The 24,470-nt window shown below is 47.0% G+C and overlaps 2 protein-coding genes across 3 annotated transcripts in view; both read left to right on the top strand.

The window, feature by feature from the left end:
• The window catches only part of TNFSF13 (TNF superfamily member 13), a 239,485-nt gene that overhangs the window by 66,698 nt on the left and 148,317 nt on the right, over window positions 1–24,470 (top strand). The gene's annotated exons all lie outside the window — the stretch shown is intronic.
• Window positions 14,959–24,470, top strand: part of EFNB3 (ephrin B3) — a 74,806-nt gene continuing 65,294 nt past the window's right edge. Inside the window, exon 1 of one of the 2 annotated variants that reach the window (XM_053362083.1) lies at window positions 14,959–16,103. In XM_053362083.1, coding sequence (XP_053218058.1) covers window positions 15,985–16,103 — 119 coding nt within the window. In that variant the 5' untranslated portion in view covers window positions 14,959–15,984. The remainder of the gene's footprint in view (window positions 16,104–24,470) is intronic. The other variant, XM_053362081.1, reaches the window with a different exon arrangement.

The following is a 24,470-nucleotide window of genomic DNA, read 5'->3' as shown; positions in this document are numbered from 1 at the left end:
CATTACAAAAGACTGGCCAGGCTCCCCAGGGTATCCAATCAAGTAAGCATTAACGGGTAACCTGCCAGACAGGAGGTAAACAACGCACTCAGATTTCTGTTGTAGACCGCCTTTTCTGTGATGTAGGTATGATGTTTCTGGGGGTGGTCTTGGACTCCAGGGCGGGCAATTTAAAATGTCTTTATAAGGGCAATGTTCGGGATCCTCTTTTTTTTCCTGCGTGTGAGGGGAGCACCCTGTTGCAACAGTTCAATAAAGATCAGGCTTACGAGCTGCTTTGCTTCTCAATATTCTCTGGTTGGCCTCTGTTATTTTCTCTGACCGATGGAGAACCTGCAAAGGACTCTATAAGGGCTCTTGTGTCCCCCATAAGGGAATAAGCGCAGATTTTTGTTTATTACAGACTAGTTGACCATCCAGCTCTTTGATTCAAGATGGAAGCAGGCTCATTGCCCAGTGAGTCCAGCATCTTGTTCTTACAGAGATCAACTCTAGATGCTTGTGGGGAGCCCAGATGAAGATGATGATGATGGATTTATTAATTACATCTCTATAGCGTCCTTCATCTGAGGATCATAGGGCGGTTTGCACTACAGTTGGCCTCTCTCTGTCTCGAAAGACTATGCAGTGTGCTTTCAGGGGTGAAATCCAACCGCTGGAGAATCACAGCGCTTGCTGTGGCTGCAGAGACCAGTAACTCATAACTGCTGCTTCCTGCGTTGTTTTTGCTGCGTTAGTAGCACCAAAGTGACCTCCTTGGGTTGCAAGCCTAGGCAGTGTGTCTGGAGGTCCTGGGCTGACCAGACGACACTATCTTGCCACCCAGGGCTTCTGTCAGGAGTGCGTGCAGGAGCCGGGCCCTGTGACCAGTAGGGCTTCGCAGGACTGGGGCCTTCCTAAGTTTGTTCTGAAGAGGCAAGGCGTGGCCTCACAGGTGAGGCCAATTGGTAACTCACTGCACCTGGTGGCAAGAACTGGGAAGGGATAGAAGGTCAGCATTTCCCTTCAGCTCTTTGCCACAGCAACACGCTTCCCGCCTTGGGCTTCTTGCTTCCTGATCATTGATCCTCGGCTTCTAGACTCCCTGCTTCTTGATCCTCAGACCCTTGGCTTCCTGACTCCTGGCTTAGAATCATAGAATCATAGAGTTGGAAGAGACCACAAGGGCCATTGAGTCCAACCCCCTGCCAAGCAGGAAACACCACCAGAGCACTCCTGACATATGGTTGTCAAGCCTCTGCTTGAAGACCTCCAAAGAAGGAGACTCCACCACACTCCTTGGCAGCAAATTCCACTGTCGAACAGCTCTTACTGTCAGGAAGAGCTTCTGATCTGCTTCTGATCTGCTCCAGATCAGATCTGCTTCTGGACCCCCGTTCCTGCTCCCAACCCACCATCTTGCCCCCGGTCCTGGCGTCCCCTGCCAGGACTTCGATCGCCCGTGAACAGCTTCTTTGGTAGGAAATGCAGGTTACATTTGTATTTATAGCAGGCTGAGCCAAACTCGTCCCTCCAGATGTTTTGGGGACTACAACTCCCATCATCCCTGACCACTGGTCCTGTTAGCTAGGGATGATGGGAGTTGTAGTCCCAAAACATCTGGAGGGCCGAGTTTGGCTCAGCCTGCTATAAATACAGTGGTGCCTCGCAAGACGAAATTAATTCGTTCTGCGAGTTTTGTCGTCTTGCGATTTTTTTCGTCTTGCGAAGCACGGTGTCGGGAAAGTTTTGGAAAAGCTTCAAAAATCACCAAAGTCTTCAAAAACCTCAAAAAAGGCTACCACACCACGTGCTATGAGTTGCTCCTCGAAGTCAAGTCACAACTGTATTAGCGGTGTTAAGAAAAAGGAAACAAACTTGCAAGACGTTTCCGTCTTGCGAAGCAAGCCCATAGGGAAAATCGTCTTGCGAAGCAACTCAAAAAACCAAAAACCCTTTCGTCTTGCGAGTTTTCCGTCTTGCGAGGCATTCGTCTTGTGAGGTACCACTGTAGTCCCCATCTATTCTGCCTTGGTCAGACCACACCTGGAGTCATGTGTCCAGTTCTGGGCGCCACAATTTAAGGAGGGCGTTGAGCAGAGGAGGGCAGCCAAGACGATCAAGGGTCTGGAAACCAAGCCTGATGAGGAACGGTCGAAGGAGCTGGGTATGTTTAGCCTGATGAGGAACGGTCGAAGGAGCTGGGTATGTTTAGCCTGATGAGGAACGGTCGAAGGAGCTGGGTATGTTTAGCCTGCAAAAGAGGAGACTGAGAGGAGATGTAGCCATATTCAGTATCTAAAGGATACTTCCACATCGAAGATGGAGCAAGCTTGTTTTCTCCTGCTCTGGAGGGTAGGACCTGAACCAACGGATACGAGGAAGAACTATCAGGTGGTAAGAGGTGTTTGACAGTGGAATGAACTCCTGTCAGAAGGCGTTGGGACTCCCCTTCGTTGGAGGTTTTTAAGCGGAGGTTGGGTGGCCAGCCGTCTGAGTGTGATTCCTGCATTGTAATAATAATAATAAATTTTATTTATACCCCGCCCTCCCTGGCCAGAGCCGGGCTCAGGGCGGCTAACACCAATAAAATTCACAGTAAAAACATAATAGGGGGAAAAGAGGGGGGGCGACCAATTTAAAATACAGGTTAAAATACAATTTAAAATGCAGCCTCATTTTAAAGTAGCTGATAAATCAAGACCATAAGGGGAAGGAAACATAGAGGTCAGACCGAGTCCAAACCAAAGGCCAGGCGGAACAACATTGTAGCGGGTTGGACTAGATGACCCCGCGAGGTCCCTTCAAACTCTACAATTCTACGTTCCTGTGCTATCGGCAATAGTACATAAGAGCACATGCGAAAGAGACTCACTCTGTAGCCAGGCTCCTCCCCACTAAATCGACTGGAAATATAGATTTCCTTGTGAAATTGAATCTAAGATGAATGTATTACAGAGCTGTTGACAAGGTCTCCCTGCGTTTCCATCGCTGCACTGTATTGTATTGTTATTTCTGTCAGTTACACGGAGTACTTCCTACACTGTTTACGGGCCAGGTTGACTTTACCTGGGGAACCTTATTTTTGTGTTCATGGTTAATCTGGCACAGAGAAACTTTCTATTTTGCTTTAAAAGGTACCCTTGAGCTCCGGGGGAATCAAAAATTGCTCCAGTTACTTCTCCTTCGGGTCTTGTTCTTGGGGGGTTCGCTGTTTCTTTCCCTCGGCGCTGGAAAAGCAACACAAAAAGTGCTTTCCAGATTGCAACTGTTTTAATACAACAGGGCAAGATGTCCAATATTTCATCCGATATATAATTCCGTCTCCCTGCCATCTGTAAAACGAATCGACGAGCCATTGTTTCAGGTTCAAAATACAATATACACCCTCACGTCACAGAAATAAGGTTCTTCGAAAGCTACTTGGGCGGTTTGATCCCTCCTCTGGAGTTGTGTGTTTCGCCCCACAAAACGCACAACGTGCAAGGCAAATAACCCAACGTCCTTGTCATTTAAGAACAGCCATTACTTTGTGTAATCCTCTTTTAAAACCATCTAAGTTTGTGACCATCACCGCCTCAAGTGGCAGGGAGTTCCATAGTCTGCGCTGTGTGACAAAAAGGACTTTCTTTCCTGAATCTCCCAACGCTCAGCTTCGTTGGAGTTCTAGTGTTAGGAGAGAGGGAGAAAAACTTCTCTCTACCCAGGATGGAATCACAAACGTGGTGATTTGGGACCTCCTAGCTCCTCCACTTTCCTCTTATTGAAAGTTATCTCAGCAGAGGAAGAAAGGTCTTTGCCTTCCCCTGCTTATCACAGAATCATAGAATGGCAAAGTCGGAAGGGTCCCCAAGGGTAATCTAGTCCAACCCCTGCAATGCAGGAATCTCTTGCTCGACGCGGGACTCGAACCCGCGGCCCCAAGGTTGAGAGTCTCGTACTCTGCCGACCGAGCTGCCTCGGCTGATCCTTATAAATGGATCCTCATAACCAGAGATGGGATTGGACTTGGGGCGTTCTGAATGCCATGTCATCCTGCTTTGTGTTCATGCCACACTAGGTGCCTGGGTTTTGTGCATTATGCGCTGAGCACAGCGCCAGCTAATCTGTTATTTTGATGGTTGCTTGCGGATCCCAGCAGGGTTTTCCTCTTCCAACACAACGCCTTAAATCTCCAGCCTCGTTCTTAAGCATGGGAGATTCTTGCCTAGTCTCTGCATGGGGCGATGTGGAGAGCGCTAAGACCATCCCTTGGTTCTCAAACTTAATCTGTTCCGGAAGTCCATTCCAAAACCAAAGTGTGTTCCAAAACCAAGGCGCCCTTTCCCATAGAAAGTAACGCAACAGGGATTAATCTGTTCCAGACTTTTAAAAACAACCCCCGAAACAGCAATTTAACATGAATTTTACTATCTAATGAGACCATTGATCTATAAAATGAAAGCAATAAACAGTGTACTGCAGTCACACAATCAATCAATCAGTAGATGAACCGGGTTCTGCACAGTCACAAAAATAAAATAAAAAGAGCTGCAAAAACAAAAACCTAAAATAAATAGCGAAAACAGACAGACCTCAGTGTAACACTCAAAACTGAAGTGTGGCACTCAAATTGGAAGTGTAAGACTCAAAACGGAGCATGTTCGGCTTCCGAAAAAAGTTCGCAAACCGGGACACTTACTTCCGGGTTTGCAGTGTTTGGGTTCCAAGTTGTTTGAGAACCAAGGGGTTTGAGAACCAAGGTACCACTGTATTCCACCCTTATTCATTCGTTTGTTTGTTTATCTAGATCTATCTGTCTATTTAGCTCGCTATCTCTATCATCTATCTATCTATCTATCTATCTATCTATCTATCTATATCTATCTATCTATCTATATCTATCTATCTATCTATCTATCATCTATCTATCTATCTATCTATCTATCTATCTATCATCTATCTATCATCTATCTATCTATCTATCTATCATCTATCATCTATCTTCTTCTTCTTCTTCTTCTTCTCCTTCTTCTTCTTCTTCTCCCACCTTTCCCCCCTGAAACTCAAGGCAGCTTATGGATAAAAACAGGAGATTTCTGTATGACCTGAAAGCTTGCATCGTTTTAAACACAGGTTGGTCTGAATGAAAGATACGGGCTTGGATTTGCTCTGAAATCTTTATTTCTTCATTCTGAAGTCTGCTCAAAAGGCTCAGGCCGCGGACCCCAACAGCACAGAGAATCATAAAGAGGGCCATATGTGTGTCCCACACTAATTTGAAACTTGGTATAAGCGCAGAATTCAACACCCTAGTGGCGGTTGTTTCTTGGGATGCAAATTTACAGGACTGGCACGAAATCTTCAGGCGCCGGAGCAATGCAGAGTTTGAGAGGGTGGGGCTTCAGCGCTGGTGGGAGACAGACTTATGCAAAGGAAGCACAGTTGCATATATCTTGCATAAACTATCTAAGCTAATTGGAAGTGTTAAAGGCGTGTGCATCTCTAAGAGCCAGGGAGATGGACCAAAAATATTATTGTTGAAAGCAGCGCTCTGTGTGTTTTGTTGCAAGAGAACGTGAACACAGGTGGAAATTATCGCAATCCTGGCCTACCTTGTCAGGCTGTCGCAAAGATTTTTATCACATTGTTCCTGGAAGCACCTGAAAGCACATAAATAGCTGTTTTGGAGGGAAAAACCAAGCAAACAGAACCTGAAAATATGTTGAGGGCTTGACCCCTGAAGGCAGGGGGAAGAGTTCAAAATATCCTTCCCCTGTTTGTTTTGGAGAGCACCTCCAAATTTATAAAACTGTACGCAGAGAAAGTGATAGCACTGGAACCCATGAACATCCAACGAATAATAATAATAATAATTGTATACCCCGCCCATCATCTGGCTGGGTTTCCCCAGCCGCTCTGGGCGGCTTCCAACAAGAGATTAAAAATACATTAAAACATCAGTCATTAAAAACTTCCCTGCCTTCAGATGTCTTCTAAATGTCAGGTCGCTGTTGATTTCTTTGACATCTGATGGGAGGGCGTTCCACGGGGCGAATGCTGGAAGATTTGGGGCTGAGAAAAGAAAGCCGTTTGCCTCTGAAAGTTGGAGGAAACGATCCTTCGGAATACCTGTTGCAAAGAGAGAGAGGGAAAAAAGAGACGGGTCTTGAGTTCGAATCCTGCATGCAGATTTCCTTTGGGGGAATCTGGCTGGCCACTGTGAGAACAGGATGCTGAAACACTGGCCTGATCCTGTAGTCTCTTCCTATGCCCGCCTGTCTCCTTCTAAGCGATTCTCTCTCTGTTCTTGCCCAGCCCTGCTCAGCATGCAGACAAATGTATTAAACATTCTTTTCCGCCACCTGCCTTCGCCTCTCCTGCTCTCCATCAGGAATCTGTCTCGGCCCAGAGGGAGGAGGACCGGCTGTGTGTGTGCCTCTGTTTCTTGGGAGGGGGGCTTGTCTCCCCAGTGGGGACCCGAAGGTTTTAGTCTTCGGCTCTGGGCAGCCAGCAGGGAGCCTTGCCTGCCCAGGCTGCGTGAGCATATTCATTGGCTATTTGCATTCAAATGCCCAGGCTTCCTAAGGGGAGCCCAGGTAAAAGGACAAAGTTATTATCTTTCCCGGTTATTATCTTTCCAGGCGGAGGGGAAGTGGAGCCCAGTGGTCAGAGCTCGGTTGACAAGAGAGAGAGAGGAGAGGATTTCCGAAAACAGGGCGGATTTCAGGCCCAGTGTTTGGTAGGCTTTTCTTGCACTTGAGAAACCTTTGTAAAAAAATATTGGAAATTCGATAAAAATTATATTCAGGGCGAAATAGAAATCTTTGCTAAGCTGCTCAGCTAGGGTACCAGCAGGAGAATTGCTGCTTTGCAACTCTTGGTAGGTGTGGCTCGGGTCTGGCGGAGAGGGAGGTGCACTCTGTGTATGTTCAGAAGCACTTGTATCTTATCCACGTGTTCCAAGGGTGGGACCCTGGTTCAAAAGCAGCCTGTGACTCACGCAGCATAAAAAGGGACTGATGTTTCTTAGCCCCGCAAGGTGTGTGGCGAAGGGATCTTGCTCGTAATTCCTGCATTGCAGGGGGTTGGACTAGGACCCTCGTATTTACGGGACCGCCTCTCCCGGTATGCCCCTCGGAGGACCTTAAGGTCCATAAATAGCAAGAAGGGGAAGAAATGGAGGCAGGGAGAGATTTTACTTTCTTGGGCTCCATGATCACTGCAGATGGTGACAGCAGCCACGACATTAAAAGACGCCTGCTTCTTGGGAGAAAAGCAATGACAAACCTAGACAGCATCTTAAAAAGCAGAGACATCACCTTGCCAACAAAGGTCCGCATAGTAAAAGCTATGGTTTTCCCAGTAGTGATGTATGGAAGTGAGAGCTGGACCATAAAGAAGGCTGATCGCCGAAGAATTGATGCTTTTGAATTCTGGTGCTGGAGGAGACTCTGGAGAGTCCCATGGACTGCAAGAAGATCAAACCTCTCCATTCTGAAGGAAATCAGCCCTGAGTGCTCACTGGAAGGACGGATCCTGAAGCTGAGGCTCCAAGACTTTGGCCACCTCATGAGAAGAGAAGACTCCCTGGAAACGACCCTGATGTTGGGAAAGATGGAGGGCACAAGGAGAAGGGGATGACGGAGGACGAGATGGTGGGACAGTGTTCTCGAAGCTACCAGCATGAGTTTGACCAAACTGCGGGAGGCAGTGGAAGTCAGGAGTGCCTGGTGGAACACTCTGCCCCATGAGACCAGGGCCCTGCGGGATCTGATTTCTTTCCGCAGGGCCTGTAAGACAGAGTTGTTCCGCCTGGCCTTTGGCTTGGAATCAACTTGATCCCCTTCCCCGCTTTCCTTTTTCCTTCTGTGATGGAACTCCTATTTGGGGACTTCCCTGGCTTTTTTCTTGCCCATGTAGGACCAGTCTGGATAGTTGACCTTGGTGAATATTTGACATTTTCATCCCCAACAAGTTTCTGATTTGAGTTTCTATGGAAATGAGGCTGCATTTGAATGTTGTATTTTAATCTTGTTTTTAAGTTGTGTCTTAATCAATTGTTGTATATCTGGTGTTAGCCGCCCTGAGCCCTGTCTTGGCTGGGGAGGGCGGGGTATAAATAAAATTATTTATTTATTATTATTATTATTATTAGATGACACTTAAAGCCAGGTTCCCACCTAGGCAAATCCCAGAGACCCGTGAACTCCTGCTCCCACCCTTGATTTCATTGCAATTTTAGATTTCTTGGAGTCCTGCCTTTGAGATATGTATATATATAGAGAGAGTTTTTGACTCTGCACCTGGGTTAAAAGTGGATGGCAGTTCTATCCGTTGCAGGTGATAACGGAGTCCTTCAGTAAGAACACCTCATGGACTGAGCACTCTGCACATGGTCAAAGCCCCATTTTTTTCCTGCAGGAAAACCCTATTGGTTTTTGCAGTTGTTCCAGGGCTTTCTTATGAACAGGGGTCTTGGTTAAAAGTCCACTTACAGGTCTGAGCCATAGCTGTCAACGTTTCCCTTTTTTAAAGGGAAATTCCCTTATTCCGAATAGGATTCCTCACAAGAAAGGGGAAAAGTTGACAGCTACGGTCTGAGCTGAGTTTAATTCTGAATATCACCAGATTTTACTGGTCATAGAAATACAGGTTACAACAAAAGGAAGGAAGGAAGGAAGGAAGGAAGGAAGGAAGGAAGGAAGGAAGGAAGGAGTAGACAAACAGGCCTCAAAAACATATTACAACACATATGATTAAATCATTATAATACTGCTGTTTAATTCTGTGGTATCTTTGTTCCTGGTGTCCTTTTGCTTCTTCGCCTCTAGATGGTGCTCTTTTGCTGCTTGAACTTGGCTCACCTTGATTCCCTGCAAAGTGGAGGTCAGGACACTCTGTGTGTGGAGATTTTTGTGTGTGTTTTTGTCTGTGTGTTGGGGACTTGCAACTGTCTGTTCTCTCCCCGCCCCCCCCCCAAGATAATACACCTTTGCAGTACTGTCTCCTTAAACAACCCCACTGAAAAATCCCTGGCCGCATTTTCTGAACGACCTAACCCTAAACAGGCACCAAATTCCCTTTAAAATAAGAGGTTTTTCCCCCCAAATATCTCGTTTATTTTATCCCACCCTGTCTCGAGAGCTCTGGGCGAGTCAACATCACCTCGCTTCCCCACACTGCTGTTCCCTTTCGCTTCCTCTTGCCCTCGGATTTTCCATGAGGTCTAGAAACTTCGCTTAAGGCAGCATAAAGGTAAAGGGACCCCTGACCATTAGGTCCAGTCTTGGCTAACTCTGGGGTTGCTTATCTCGCTTTATTGGCCGAGGGAGCCGGCATGCAGCTTCCGGGTCATGTGGCCAGCATGACTAAGCCGCTTCTGGCGAACCAGAGCAGCGCACGGAAACACCGTTTACCTTCCCGCCAGAGTGGTACCTATTTATCTACTTGCACTTTGATGTGCTTTTGAACTGCTAGGTTGGCAGGAGCAGGGACTGAGCAACGGGAGCTCACTCTGTCATGGGGATTCGAATCGCCGACCTTCTGATCGGCAAGTCCTAGGCTCTGTGGTTTAACCCACAGCGCCACCTGTGTCCCTAAGGCAGCATAGAATCATAGAATTGTAGAGCTGGGAGGCACCGCTAGGGTCATCTAGTCCAGCCCCTTGCAATGCAGGAATCTTTTGCCCAATGTGGGATTCGAACCCACAACCTTGAGAGTAAGAGTCTCACGCTGTTTACATATGCAGGCAATATATTGGGTCCTTTTGGAGGAATAGAGGCCCAGCCCTGCCCAGCCCTGTAGGCAGCAGGAATATTGATTTTGAGGCTTCCCCAAATCTGAGGATTGATTTTCCAAAGTGTAGGCCTTCGGGGAATACTTTCCACATCCATTGTCCTGGACGGTGCAGATGATTCTGGGGGGATATTTTAAGAGGCACACACTCTGTTCACATGGCCTGTTGGAGTCTCACTGCCACCTGTGAACTGAGAGCGCCCTGTTAGAACGAACTCAATTTTCTTTTCCTGGGGGGCAGGGAAGACTGGTAGCGGTGAGGAAAGTCGTCCTTTGCAACTGGAGTTTTAACAGAGAGACCCCTGTTCATAAGAAACTCCGACCCCCTGAAACCACTGTGAAAAACAACCATTTTTCCTAAGGAAAAAACCAAAACAGGGCTTTGATAATTTGCAGAATTGGGCATCTTGACCAATCATTTTTCTTCCCCCCCCTCACCATTGTTCTTTTTTATTAGAAAAACCAGACCACAAACTGAAGCAGGTTAGAGTCATGCTGCAACAATGCAAACGCCAGCGCCACTAGCCCTCATGATTCTAAAATGAACTGAAATCGCGTGAACCCCTTGCCTGCGGCAACCTCACGAGGTAGACTAGGGGGAAGGGGTGGCAGCTGGAAGAAGGTTCCCAGATATTTTCGGGATGGTGGAGGGGAGGAATTCTTCCGTCCCTCTTTCCTCCTCCTCTGACCAGCAAGGAAACTGATCAGATTGCGCCCAATAAGCAAGGGTGCAAATTTGCTTAACTTGCACGTTTGCCATGTTGGATGCTAGAAGTGTAAGGTGTGCACATTCTTGTACGAAAATCTGGTTCCCAAGGAGTGGCTCAAATGATCCGCTTATATATTTAGGAGGGCGTGTGTGTGTGTGTAGGGGAAAGTCCACGGAGGTGATGCAAAAGGCTTGAGCCTTTCCACACCTCCGAAAGGAAGAACAAGCAGAACACCTGGGAAATGGAGCAGGCAGGTGTTGACGTCAGCCTGTCCATCTTCGAGAAGGGGAGCAGCACAAATCTTCTCCAGCTTTTGCCTATAGATTTAAACCTCAGGGGACATTTTATCATATGTGGTGGGATTGTAATGTACCGTATTTTTTGCTCTATAAGACTCACTTTTTCCCTCCTAAAAAGTAAGGGGAAATGTGTGTGCGTCTTATGGAGCGAATGCAGGCTGCGCAACTATCCCAGAAGCCAGAACAGCAAGAGGGATCGCTGCTTTCACTGCACAGCGATCCCTCTTGCTGTTCTGGCTTCTGAGATTCAGAATATTTTTTTTCTTGTTTTCTTCCTCCAAAAACTAGGTGCGTCTTATGGTCTGGTGCGTCTTATAGAGTGAAAAATATGGTAATTGGATTTTTTTGGGAAATGATATACAATGAATTGAAGAAAATGTTCCACTTAACATTTGTTTAAAAACCTGAAGCGTTTTTGTTAGGGATTGTAGGGAAAGACCTGCCAAAAAAGCTGAAAAACATCTTCATGTATGCGACAACAGCAGCGAGAGTCCTAATAGCACAAGGATGGGAGACTGAAGAAACCCCAACTAAAGAATCGTGGCAAGAAAAATTGATGGACTATGCAGAGCTGGCAAAATTGACACATAATCTGTAGGACAAGGATAACTGTGACTTTAAAGAGGAATGGGAACCCTTTACAAAGTATTTGAAGATGCAACAAAGTGAATTGGACTCCTTGGCAGGTTTTGAATAAACATTCACAAACTTTTTATTGACAATAATTAGTTAAACAATTTAAGGATTTATACAACTTTGTAACATGCAGAGAAGAGCATTCACAGAGAAACCAAAGACTGGAACTGAGGGAAGACGGGGTGGGGGGTGGGGGGGAGGGAGGAAAATAGGGAAAAAATTAAGGATGACATGTTTTTAGATAATATGTTTTCTTTAAATCTTTAATAAAAATTATTTAAAAAATTAGAAACCTCAAGTCATGTTTTAGAAGGTTTTCATCTAGGGACAGGCTGTCCTGCAGTCCAGAAAGCTGAACGTTGCTTGAGCCTCTTTTCTTTCACAGAGTTGGGACCTTGGGGGCCATCTAGTCCAACCCCCTACAATGCAGGAATCTCATCTCAAGCATCCTTGACAAATGGCTGCCCCACCTGCCCTTAAAATCCTCCCAAAGGATGAGAGTCCATCTCCCGAGGGAGTCCGTTCCACTGTCGGACGGCTCTTGCTGCCGGATGTTGAGTCGGAACCTCTTTTCTCGAAGCCACGGGTTCGGGTCCTGCCCTCCGGAGCAGGAGAAAGCAAGCTTGCCCCGTCCTCCAGGTCTTTAGATATTTGAAGATGGCTCCTCTCTGTCTGCCTCGACTGTTCCTCACAAGGCTTGGCTTCCAGACCCTCGATCGTCTTGGTCGCCCTCCTGTGCACACTTTCTGGTCTTCTGAACTGGGTTAGGCCCCCGGCCCCTCATGGAAGCAAAATAACTTTAAGAAGGCACGGACTTCTTGTGAGAAATGAGTGGCCCCTTCCGTTCTTCTTCGCACCTTCTTCACTGGTTGCGGACAAGAAAGCTACCCTAAGTCTTGCCCAGGTGCGGTTGTTTTCCTTTTCACGTACCTGTACATAGGTGTCCATTTGATGATCGCAGAGCCCAGGGGCTCCTCTGAGAATCAATTTTATTGTGCGTTTGTGATTATTTGTGTCCATGATGGTATCCGGGCAGTTATACGCCCTCCCGTTTTCAATACTGTTTGTGCCTGCAAAAGTTCTGGGGTGGCTGTACAGTGGTACCTCAGGTTACATACGCTTCAGGTTACAGACTCCGCTGACCCAGAAATATTACCTCAGGTTAAGAACTTTGCTTCAGGATGAGAACAGAAATCGTGCTCCGGCGGCACAGCAGCAGCAGGAGGAGGCCCCATTAGCTAAAGTGGTGCTTCAGGTTAAGAACAGTTTCAGGTTAAGAATGGACCTCCAGAACAAATTAAGTACTTAACCTGAGGTACCACTGTACTGCTTTGTTCTCAACCGGTGTTCGTGCTATAGCTTCCTCCCGAAAATCGATAATATTTTCATCCCAGAAATGTTCCAGTCCCCCCCCCCTTTGTCGCCCTTTGCTGCACAATAGTTGCCCCTCCAGATGGCAATAATAGAGTACCTTTGTGGAAGCATCACAAAACCATGAAAAACCCCAGACTAGAGGAACCCTAAGTAGGTTCTGAAGGTGGACCGACTTTCTTGCTTCCATACTGAGGAGTAGAAGTTTTTAGAAATATAGAAAGCAGGGGTCAAAATGTTAAGAGCTCTTCTGCTTTGCAATATTCCATCTTAAAACCAAAAGAAAAACGGCGAGGTATATTCTGAGAATGAAGCTACATTGGCTGTTTTGCTTTGAAGCTGGTAGTGGAGTTATATAAATATATATAAATTTTTATTTATACCCCACCCTCCCCGGCCAGAGTTACCACCTTGATGCTTATTTAGTTGTTCTTAAGGTCTAGTTTAGTGGTGTTTTGTAACATCTTGTGGTAGGAGGTTCCACTGGTTAATTATTGTGAGTGATGAGGAGATAAGGCAAATTCCTTTTGTATTTGTTAGCCCTGTGGAGGAAGCCCAAGGGCTAATAAAAAGGAGGCCTTCTCGCTGGCTTGGGATTTTTGCAGTGCTTTGAGCTCGGAAACAAAGGATTTCTCACAAGTCGTTCGCTCTCACCCATAAGGCTTTCCGTTTCTTATCAGGTTACGGGATTATCAGGCTGTGGTTTCCCAGTGCAGACGGGGAAAGTACTCTGTATATGTTCAAAGGCACATTAGCCTCTGTAATTATTGGTCTGGGTCCCCCAGCTAGGCCTCTGCTGTCACTTAAGGAGAGTGCGAGGTTAGTTCCGTGGAACATTTTGGAATTCCACCAAGATGGCTTCACTCGTACCATTTAGACTCGTAAGACTTCTTATCTTTCCGGCTCTGTGGAACTGGAAAACACGCAAAACAAAAACAACGCCCTCCTCCCTTTTATCGAACCCAGTTCAATTGGCACAGGAGCGTGTGAGTTGCTGGTATCACAGATCTCTTCATCTGAGAGTGCTGCCTCCTCCATCTTGCACAACTGACACCACAACACATTGTTTGCAACTGAGCCTTTGTCAGTTGATCTGTTATTTTTATTTAATAACCTGTCAGTCGTGCTACTGTACAACTGGCTTTGTCTGCAACGGCAGCTCGGTTTCGAAGCAAGCTTTGCCTCTCTGGGCCTGCCTTCCTCCACAGCGTTCTTGTGATCTGGAGGAGGATAGCTGCCGGACAGGCCGAAATTCAACAGGTGTGGCTTCCTCCCCAGGCATGCAGAGAAGGGGGCAGGCTGCCCCTGTTGAATGCTGGGTTCTCCTGGGATCTTTTCCTTAGAAATTAAAACAAACTGCATCTGCGTGGCCTTCTGGGGCTCTCTGTGGAAATGAATCTCCACATCTCCTCAGCCAAAACTTCCTCGGCCAAAGGGGCTGTTTTCTGGATGGGTTTTGGGAACACAAAAGTTCTTGAGCCCAGTTCCCACTAATGTGCTGATTTCTCTCTCGATTTGACCCCACGGTGGGGCACATCTCTCTGGGCCACCCTTTGGCGATGCCCAACGTTGCCAGCTCACCAAATGCCCCCCTCTCTGTGTGTGCAGAGACAGCAACATCCCACCTCCTTGAACCTTGCCCAAATTTGGCCAACCTTCCTCTCTCCCCCCCACTCCTATTTCTATATATAATTATGCTGACTCCTTCCAAATCAGAAATTCCATTAATCTACCTCCAATTCTATTCACCTGGGGGTGGAGAGAGAGAGGGGAAAAAACCCACAACATTAGAGTTTTTTAAATTTATTTTTTACCATTTCCCACTTTTTAAAAGCAGCCACGCAAATGCACCCCAAACAAACCCTGCAAGGGTAAAAAGAAAAAGAAACGTGTTAGCAAATCTCCACCTTGAGAGATGATTTTGGGGGGTGTGGAAACTGGGGAACAAAACGTTTCCTCTTCCTTCAAAGGAGTCTTTTTGTGGCGTTCCGGGGGCATATTTCTCTCTCTTCACCTTCCTGCTCTTTCTCCCTCCTTTATTCCTACCACCCCGGAGGTATTTTCTGTCCCTTTTTTGCATTGGCAACGTGCAAGATTGGATTCCGGAGTCCATATCTTCTTTCATCTCCTGACTCCGGCTCCCCTGCCTGGCGTTTCAGAGTGTCTCTTCGTTCCAGAATTTCACATTCACCAATTCTTCTCTCCTCCCTTTTCTCTCTCTCTCTCTCTCACTCAAAAAGAAAAAAAAATCCCACCCTCCTCTCGCCTTATTCCCATTATTTCGGCTTCATCGCTGGAGTTATTCATTGCTGAGCTTTTCGCAAAGGAGGGAGGCGCGCCGGAGGAAGGGGCGACGCAGGCAGAAAAGCGCAGCAAGAGGGGAAAATATTTCTCCAAAAAAAAAGGAAGAAGAGGAGGAGGAGGAGGAAAAGGAGAGGGGGCTACTGGTTGCAAATGAATTCTTCCTTTGGCCCCCCTTTTCTTCTATCTTGCAACACACACTTTCCCCCCCAGCGCCTTCCAGCACCGAAGGAGCTCAGCGCACAATCCGGAAAAGGCGAAGTGGATAAGATTTCTCCTGCGTTCCTGCGTTGTTATTCTTGGGTGTGTGTGTGTATATGCGTGTGTGCCTCTCTTTTTCTCTCTGTGTGTGTTTTCCCCCCTCCCCGATCCCCCCCTTTCCCCCTTCCTTCTTTCTTTCCTTCTCACCCCCTCCAAAAAGATGCGTTTCTTCCTCCCCAGATTATTGTCTCCATCTTCTCCTCTGGATCTGGGCAGGCGCCTCAAACTTTCCGGATCTGCCGAAAAGCTGGTGCCAAGGCGAGGATTTATAAAACTTTACTGACCGAGGGGATTTAGACAGACCTCGATAGACCCATCCTTTTTTTAAAAAAAAACAACAAACCTCTCTCTCCCTTTCTCTCTCGATCTCTTTTTTTTAAACATGCAAAATAACAATATTATTAGTATTCTCTTTTGCGTGCGTCTGCGCTTTTAGCCCCGGTCTGTTTGCAAAAAAAAAAAAGGAGTGCTGTTCTCTGTCTCTGCCTTCTTGGATTTTTGTGTGTGTGCGCGAGAGAGAGAGAGATTGTCAAAGAAAGAAAACAAAGGAGAAGAAAGAGAGAAAAGGGGGGGGGAGAGAAAAAAGACTGAAGGGGATTTGGTGCCCCCCTTCCTCCACAAAAAAAAGGAGTTGTGCCTCTCTCGCAGTAATGGCCCCAGGAATCTCATGGGTTGGATTTTATACAGGTCTCCTGTTCGCTCTGCTAGAACTCTGGTTTATAGAAGGGCTCAGTTTGGAACCAATCTATTGGAACACTTCGAACAAAAAGTAAGTATTTTGGAGTGTGTGTGTATCTGTGGGTTGTGTTCCCTGCTTACGCACCGGGTCCAAAGTATGTCGTGTGCTGGGATGGCGTGGGGGTATTGCACTGTGCAAATTCTCCTGGTGGGGTGTGCGCGCACAAGTTTGGCACAGGGTGTAGGGGGGAATCTATGTGTGCATCATTTTATTTTTTTAAAGAAATGAAATCTTACTTGGATTCTTGAGTTGGCAAAATCCTGGACTCAAAAACCAGGGAATCTAGGGAAATACAATATCCCTTGTGCTTTGGTGCGGATAGTTGTGGTGGTCAAATTTCAAGGGAGTCCTTCTACAGAAGGCTAGTTTCACACCAGTTTCGCTCCAGCTCCTTCACATTTTCCTTTTGCAAACTTCGGGATCGTCCATTTCCTCCTCCTGTGGGTTTCATCCGGCCGGGTTAGGAGGACAAGACTTGGAACAGGGTGAGAATTTGATTCTTGGGTTTGCATCAAGAGCTGTTTGTTTTAGAAATATATATACAGTATATCCAGATTGAGGCAAGTTTTGATTCCAGTGTCTCCCTCTCCTTCAAGTGTGGTTTCCTTCTCTCTCCCTCCCCTCTTAGCCCTGAAGAGTTTATTTTGATAACTGACTCTAGCTAGTTAGGAGAGGTTTCTGCCTGGCTCCACAGGGTTTGGAAATATAACTTGCATTTGAAAGTTCCAGCCACCCCTCTGCAAAATAGCACTACCAAAGAGTTGTCAGCTGTGTCTGTGTGTGTGTGTTTTGTGTTCTTAACACCCTGATGCTAAAACACATTTGCTCCTGGAAGTTAATTTCAGTGGAACTCCCCTAATTAAATATGGAATGTCAGCAATCCAGGAGGGTTTGCACCCTCTGTGCGCCGGGGATAACTTAAAAACCATGCTCATCTGTAATCTGAAGATTGAATGATGAGCTTGTATGTGTTGCTGCGATGGCCTTTCTTTCCTTTTTGCAAACCAGCTGCTGCAAGAGATTTTCTGCGCACTTGATGTTTGGTTCCATAATGATTGTTGAAAAGGCACTGGGGCGTGTGGAGGTGTGTTGGTGTGCAAGCCTTGGTGCTTCCAACTTTTTTTGGGCGATTTGGGTGGGTCTGTGCAGACTGGGTTCTGTAATTATCTGTGTTCCTCTTTTGTGTGCTCACAGTCTCTGTCTCTCTTTCTCTTTGTATGTGTGGATTAAATGTTCAAAACGCACAAATCCTTTTGGGGGGGGCTGGCAGGCGGGGGGCACTCCCCCACCTCGCTTGGGAAGTTGTTCTGCGGTGCATTGAAATGAATGGGCAGGGCAGGAAGTTCTCATGCGCTTCCCATTTTTGTAAAATGCATGTGCTCACATGCAGACACACACACACTCTCCCTTCCAGATCACAGCTTTAATAGGTCAGACTAAAAACATACTTTCATTTATTGCTCCTCTTTTCACAGAGTTTCCAAAACTGGTCAGTTTCCCCCTTGAGCTGGTTGAGGTGCTCTTGAGATGGGATGAATACTTTCTCCCCCCCCCCTCTCTTAACACACACACACACACACACACTGCTGCTTGAGTCCCAGAAACTGACTCCCATCTGTTAACAATTGTGGCTAAACCCCCAATAACTTCTGAAACCCTAGTCCTCCTTGCAAATTTTTTTTCTCTTCTCCTTAAGCAAGGAGGAGGTTGGATTGGAATAATTTACATAGGAGCTGAGATTCAGCATCACATCATTTTTTATTTTTTATTTTTGAAAAAAGAAAAACGCAGTGTTGGGGAATTGGGGAGGGAACTGGGGGGGCGGGGAGAGAAAGAGAGAGGAAAGCAAGGCGGTTGTTTGTCAGAAAAATCTCTCTCTCTCTCGCACTTGGGGGGAAAAAACCTGTGATTCATAAGTGCTACAATTTGCGCTCTGTCGCCATGCGAGGCAACGCTTCCTAGCAACAGAAATATATATTAGAACTTAATAGGCCTATTTGCCTAAATCGTGGTGTGTGTGTGTGTGTGTGTGTGTGCATGTGCGTTTTTCCCTTTCTTTCTACCTTTTCTCTCACCTTAGAAATCTCCTCCAAAGGGAGGAGGTGAAATTACGTTTTTTAAAACATCACACATTTCCTTCCCCCCCCCTCGCCCGCTCCTTGATAAATGTGCACATCTGATCATCGAAACTCTGTTGGAAACAATCAAAAGGGACTGAGGGGCAGGTTCTCCACATTTACTTATTTAGAAATTGCGAACCCGAGCAGAGCAGGCCTCCAGCCTCTCTCTTTTCTCTTGGTTTTGTGGCCACAATTCAGTGGGAAATTTCTCCAGCGTAGAAGCCCCATAGGAATGAATGGGTTTGGCAAGAACACAGACTGCCTCCAGCCCAAGGCCACATTCATGCCTGCGGGGCTCCCACAGCAGAACTTTGCCAAAAAAAATTCAACATACAAACTGCTGCTTTCTTGTAGTTTTTAAAATTTATTCCCATTTGTGTCCCAGCAGAGGTATTCCCCCCCAGTGTTGGAATCTCCTGTTTGGGGATTTTGGAGGGTGGAGGAGTGCCATTATTATTATTATTATTATTATTATTATTTTCCTGCAGATTTAGGTCTGAAAGGGGAAGGATGGGCCAGAGGAAAGAGTGGTCCAGGCAGCTTCAGCTAGTTAGAGTGGTGTAAAAAAATTAGGGAAGGGGGAGCGCTTCTCTCCACTGGAAAAAATGTGCGCAAAGGGGGGAAATACCCTTAGAAGCTCTGGCCTGTGGCCTGCCCGCCGTGATTGTTTAAAACCAAACAAGCGAAGGTTGTTTCTCAGAGGAAAAGTTGTTGTTTCCCGAGAACCCACACAGAGCAATCGCTTTTTAAATTGTTCTGCCCAACTCAGCAAAGATTGTGTCGCTTGAGCATATATCTTTTCCTATCCATTTTGTGGCTGGGGGTTTCTCCTCCCCACTCTCTTAACTCATCTCAGCCCCCCCCCCAGAAGAAAGAGTTTAGCATGAGTTGTGCATCTTTTTTTGTGACTCCTGCAGCTGCGAGTTTGATGTGAATCGGAATATTTGTGTTTGTGTCTGTTGTGCGTACCTGTTTGGTTCCCCTCCCAAGCCAGATGGCTGCAATAGATTAATCAACTTAGAAAGCTTTTTTTAAAAGTTGATTGATCTGCTGCCTCGGCTGTCTTAATGGCGCATGTTTGTTTGTGAGGAGGTGATATTGGTCCCGGCGAATGACTGCTGCAAAGGTCACACAGATACATTAAAGGCAGGCTTTCCTTCCGGCAACAGCTTTTGATTTTTAAATAGTTGCGTCCTTGCACTTTCCTCCCATATCTCGGCGAGCTGAGGTTCCCATAATGTGCAAATTTATTTAAATGCGACGAGTTAATGAGTCAATAAATTGGTTGACCGCCGTATCAAAAAAGGTGAGGCGTCTTTTCAAAAGTAAAGGTTGCGATTCTTTCATCCTGGGGTCCGTCTCAGCCGGAAGGGTGTTTGTGGAGGGAGGGGGAGAAAACACCCACCTGTGATGGTTATTCTGGCAAAAAGAAATAAATTAATCGCGTACGTCTAAAAGGATGTGAGAGTTGAATGCAATATCTCCCCCTTCCTGGATTTGTTCATCTATTCTTTATTATCATCTTTCTTTCCCAGTCAAAAAAAGGAGAGTGTGCTTTGCATTTTTTGCCTTTGCAATCAGACGGCAAACATTTTAGCCCGAGAGATGGGTTGTCTTGTCCTCCAAGGGATCTGAATTCGTCCTCTTCTCGTTTCTCGCAACCCAGCCCTCTTTGAAATTCTGCCACACCCTGTAGACTTGGCTGAGATGGCTCTCAAGTGTCCTGGTGCCTCTGTGACACTACATCTCATTGTGGATTGCGAACCCACGGGTATCTTCTTTAATTCCCCTTCGTCCACACGGCTTTCTCCTCAAAATCCTGCTGTTCCCGCAACTTCCCTTTCCCCTAAATCCAGAGATTACCCATGCGACCGTTGTGGCTCTCTCCTATTCGGATTTTTCAAAACATAGGGAATCTCTGGATTTAGATAGCAGGACAGTGTTGGACGGCAGGAGTTGGAGGAGATATTAAGCCGAGATGTGGACGGGGGAGCCCTTAATCTCTTTCAGGTGCCAATGTGCCTTTAAAAGTGTGAATCCCGTAAGTGTAGAATCTCCTGCAGCCTGATTTTGATCAGGTATGTTTCTGCACCTACCCTCGATGTTCATCCTGGGTGTACCATTGTCTCGAGAGTCAATGGAGTGTGCCTCCGGGGGTGAAGTCAAACTGCTACGTTAGCTTGTCCCTGGGGCGTAATCCTGGGAGGTGCGTCTGGAGTTCCTGGGCTGCCCAGATGAAAAGACCCCTCTCTTGGCTTCACTGTTGTGGTCCAAAGGGAATCAGAGCAAGACGTTTGACACCAGGAGTCGTATCTGTACAGGCATAGCAAACCAGAGGCGCATGCCAATCACACATGACCACAGACCTACGGCCTGCCTCCATGTCGGGTGGACAAGGTGTGTGACCTTCCAGATCATGTTGAACCATCATCCGTCACCGCTAGCCATACTGGCTGGAGCTGCTGTGGGTTAGCAGTCCAGAAAACATATGAAGAGAAGCTCCATCACTTCCTTGCCTTGCGCAGAAGGTGCTTTCATTCCCCAGCCGTGAAAGAAGTCAGGCTGGACAGCTTGGTTGGTTAGAGTGGGGTGCCGATAATGCCAAGGTTGCAGGTTTGATCCCCGTATGGGACAGCTGCACATTCCTGCCTTGTAGGAGGTAATAATAATAATAATAATAATAATACCCCACCCATCTGGCTGGGTTTCTCCAGCCACTCTGGGCGGCTTCCAACAGAATATTAAAATACAATAACCTATTAAACTTTAAAAGCTTCCCTAAACAGGGCTGCCTTCAGATGTCTTCTAAAAGTCTGGTAGTTGTTTTTCTCTTTGACATATGGTGGGAGGGTGTTCCACAGGGCGGGCGCCACTACCAAGAAGGCCCTCTGCCTGGTTCCCTGTAACCTCAATTATCGCAGTGAGGGAACCACCAGAAGGCCCTCGGAGCTGGACCTCAGTGTCTGGGCAGAACGATGGGGGTGGAGACGCTCCTTCAGGTCTACTGGGCCTTTGAGGCCGTTTAGGGCTTTCACGGTCAGCACCAACACATTGAATTGAGGTCAGAAACGTACTGGGAGCCAATGTAGGTCTTTCAGGACCGGTGTTATGTGGTCCTGGTGGCCACTCCCAGTCACCAGTCTAGCTGCCGCATTCTGGATTAGTTGCAGTTTCCGGGTCACCTTCAAAGGTAGCCCCACGTAGAGTGTGTTGCAGTAGTCCAAGCGAGAGATCACCAGAGCATGCACCACTCTGGCGAGACAGTCCGCGGTTGGACTAGAGCAGGCAGCCCCAACCTTTGGCCCTCCAGATGTTTTGGACTACAGTTCCCATCATCCCTGAGCACTGGTCCTGTTAGCTAGGGATCATGGGAGTTGTAGGCCAAAACATCTGGAGGGCCGCCGATTGGGGATGCCTGGACCAGAGGATGCTTGGAGTCCCTCTGTGATTCTAAGTCCATCGCCCTCTCCCCTTTTCAGCTCTGGAATTTAGTCTTCCAGCTCTAACTCTTTGGCTCCGCCATTTCCACTGATCAAAACCCTCACTTCCCCCGGAAGCGTGAGCGACGGGAGCGTTGTGAAGGGGAAAAGCCCTTTGGCTGCTCCAACAATGAATATTTAAGCCGGCGAAAGTACGCAGAGACGTTCTGTGTGCATTGCAGTGGGAGGTTGTGCGTCGTTCTAATCTGCGGCTCGGATGTGTTTGGGCAACGGATTTCTATATTTCCCGAAAAGAATTGTTTCGTTCTTTTATTTATTGATGTGGGCTGCTTTGGGAGGCCTTAGGACCTGAAAGGCAGCGGGCAAATTTCGGGGGTGTGTGTGTGTGTGTCTGTGTGTGTGAGACCAGCACATTAGTCGCATCAATGTCCAAAACGCTTTCAAGCAAAGTTGTCCTGGTGTTGATTTCTCTGTCGTGGCCACAGCTTGTCCCATGTTTCGACTCACTGCCCAGTGGAGCAGTTAACTAGTTTTTTTAGGTTCTGTTTTAATGTAAAGCTCCCCTCTTTAGATGGGGGGTTGTTTCCACCTCTTTCAAAATGTAGTGAGCCCCGCTCTGCTGCGGTTGGGGACCCCCCCAAAGTCCTGCCCTCATGACACAACATGATGGCACAAACAGCCTGGGAACTGCAGGCTTCTTCACTTTTTACAGGCCGGATTCTGCGATTGCAGCAATAGGAAAGACCGTGGCTCTATGGCCAGGGGTCAGCAAACTTCGTCAGCAGGGGGCCGGTCCACTGTCCCTCAGACCTTGTGGGGGGCCGGACTATGTTTTGAAAAAATAATAATGAACGAATTCCTATGCCCCACAAATAACCCAGAGATGCATTTTAAATAAAAGCACATATTCTACTCATGTGAAAACAGCAGGCAGGCCCCACAAATAACCCAGAGATGCATTTTGGATAAAAGGACACATTCTACTCATGTAAAAACATGCTGATTTGTGGACTGTCCGCACACCGGATTTAGAAGGCGATTGGGCCAGATCCGGCCCCCGGGCCTTAGTTTGCCCACCCATGCTCTATGGCAGTCCAGAAAGCTCAGACATTAAATCCCTGACATCTCTGATGTCAGAAAGCAAGCGATGCAAAAGACCTTTCTCGGTCCAAGACCCTGGCAGACCACTGGGCTCGATAGGGAAGGGGTTGCCCTGACGAAGAGCGTCTGTTTTTCGTCTGCAAAAGTTGCCGGATTCAATCCCCAGCAGGTAGGGCTGGGAATGTCTCCTTCCTGAAACCTTGCCAGGCAATAACTGAGTTAAGGTCTAACTCAGTGTATAAGGCAGTTTTTCCACATAGAAAACTGGGCTGGTGGAAGGCTATTCCTGAGATCTGCGGATGAAGGCAATATACAAATTTAGTAAATAAAAATACTTGCGGGGCACACGTACTTGGGGACGTATGCCTCTGAAATTTGTTGTGTGGCTTGGTTGCTTTTCGTTGTGTTGCAAGCTGTTGTTTTTGCTACAGGGTAGCTGTCTAATACGACCGTCTCACCCCCGGTGAGGAAAGTTGTCTGGCTTTTTGGGCCGCAAGCCCCGTTAAACTTATACAGTATGGCTGCATCTTGAGCATGGGTTCAGTTCCAAGGGTTCCATGTATACACAAAAATCGTGTGCACCCAAAACCTTGGAGCTCTCCTGCAGCTAACAGGTATATGAAGGAGAGGGGGACTTGCCTAGCAAGCAAGGCGGAGATCTTAAAAGCTCTTTTTGTGTTAGATAACCCCAAGGGGACAACCTCGTACAAAAATAATTTTTAAGTTCTCTGCTTTGCTTGGATTTGACTTGCGCCATTTCCACCAGCCGCACAGGGTTGAAATCGCGCAAGTTTAAAATGTGCGTTAGTGGTGGTCGTACAGTGCTGTGGTTTTATCTGAGCTCTGGCGCGCTAATTTGGATTACAAACTTTGCAGGAGTTCTCGTACCCCTTGCCCCGGGGTGTGTGTGTGTGTCTTATGTTACGCTCTGCTCAGTTGCGTCAACTTTAGCCTGCACCCCAGAAGTCGTTCAGTCTGCTCATCCTATCTGGCAATGATATTTCTTTCTGCAAAGATTGTGTCGGCTTCCCTCTTCTCTCCTGTTATCACAGGTAGGGCAGATCCACATCAGAAGCGGGCGGGCGGTTGTTCAGGATCTACTGGTAAATCGTCTCCGGATGATTTATAGTAGATCGTCCGGGGTTTTTGACTCCCTGTTTAATACTTCTCAGCAACTGAGGAACACCTTTTCTGCCTTAAACGAAGCTGCTGAAACGTTGAAAACTTGGGAAGAGCCAAGAGTGGACTTTTGTTATGTGAGCTCGGTTCTGTTCCGGTGCTGAGAACAAATGTGCTCCCAGGTTTTCACTATTTCCAGGTGGGATTTAATTCCGGAAATTCGGGCCGAGGAGTTGCAGTTGCCTAGGATGTGCTGTGCAGCAAAACTCTCTTCCCCAGAAGACCAGACTTTCTAGCGATAAGGAAAGTGATACAAGAAATGGACCGGAAAGTGTTGGATAATAACACTTGCTCTGACGCCACGCCGTCTAACCTCCCTGAAAACAGATTGTGATGAATGCTAAATAAAAGGGAGGCTCCTGTAAGGTTCGAATGAATTCTGCTTTTTGCATGGGACTCCGGTTGGCAGATCTTTGGGTCCCCGTAAAAAGCAAAGTAGATCTGACAGACTTAAATTCTATCCACCCCTAATCTATGCAGCAAACTTGCATATCTGTTTTTTATTACCAGTTTTAGCTTGCTTGGTTCTCCTCCTGCCCACCCTCAAAGGATCTTGG

Source organism: Podarcis raffonei, chromosome 13, assembly GCF_027172205.1.
Source record: "Podarcis raffonei isolate rPodRaf1 chromosome 13, rPodRaf1.pri, whole genome shotgun sequence".
NCBI classification, from domain to species: Eukaryota; Metazoa; Chordata; class Lepidosauria; order Squamata; family Lacertidae; genus Podarcis; species Podarcis raffonei.
This window is presented reverse-complemented; position numbering and strand designations above follow the sequence as displayed.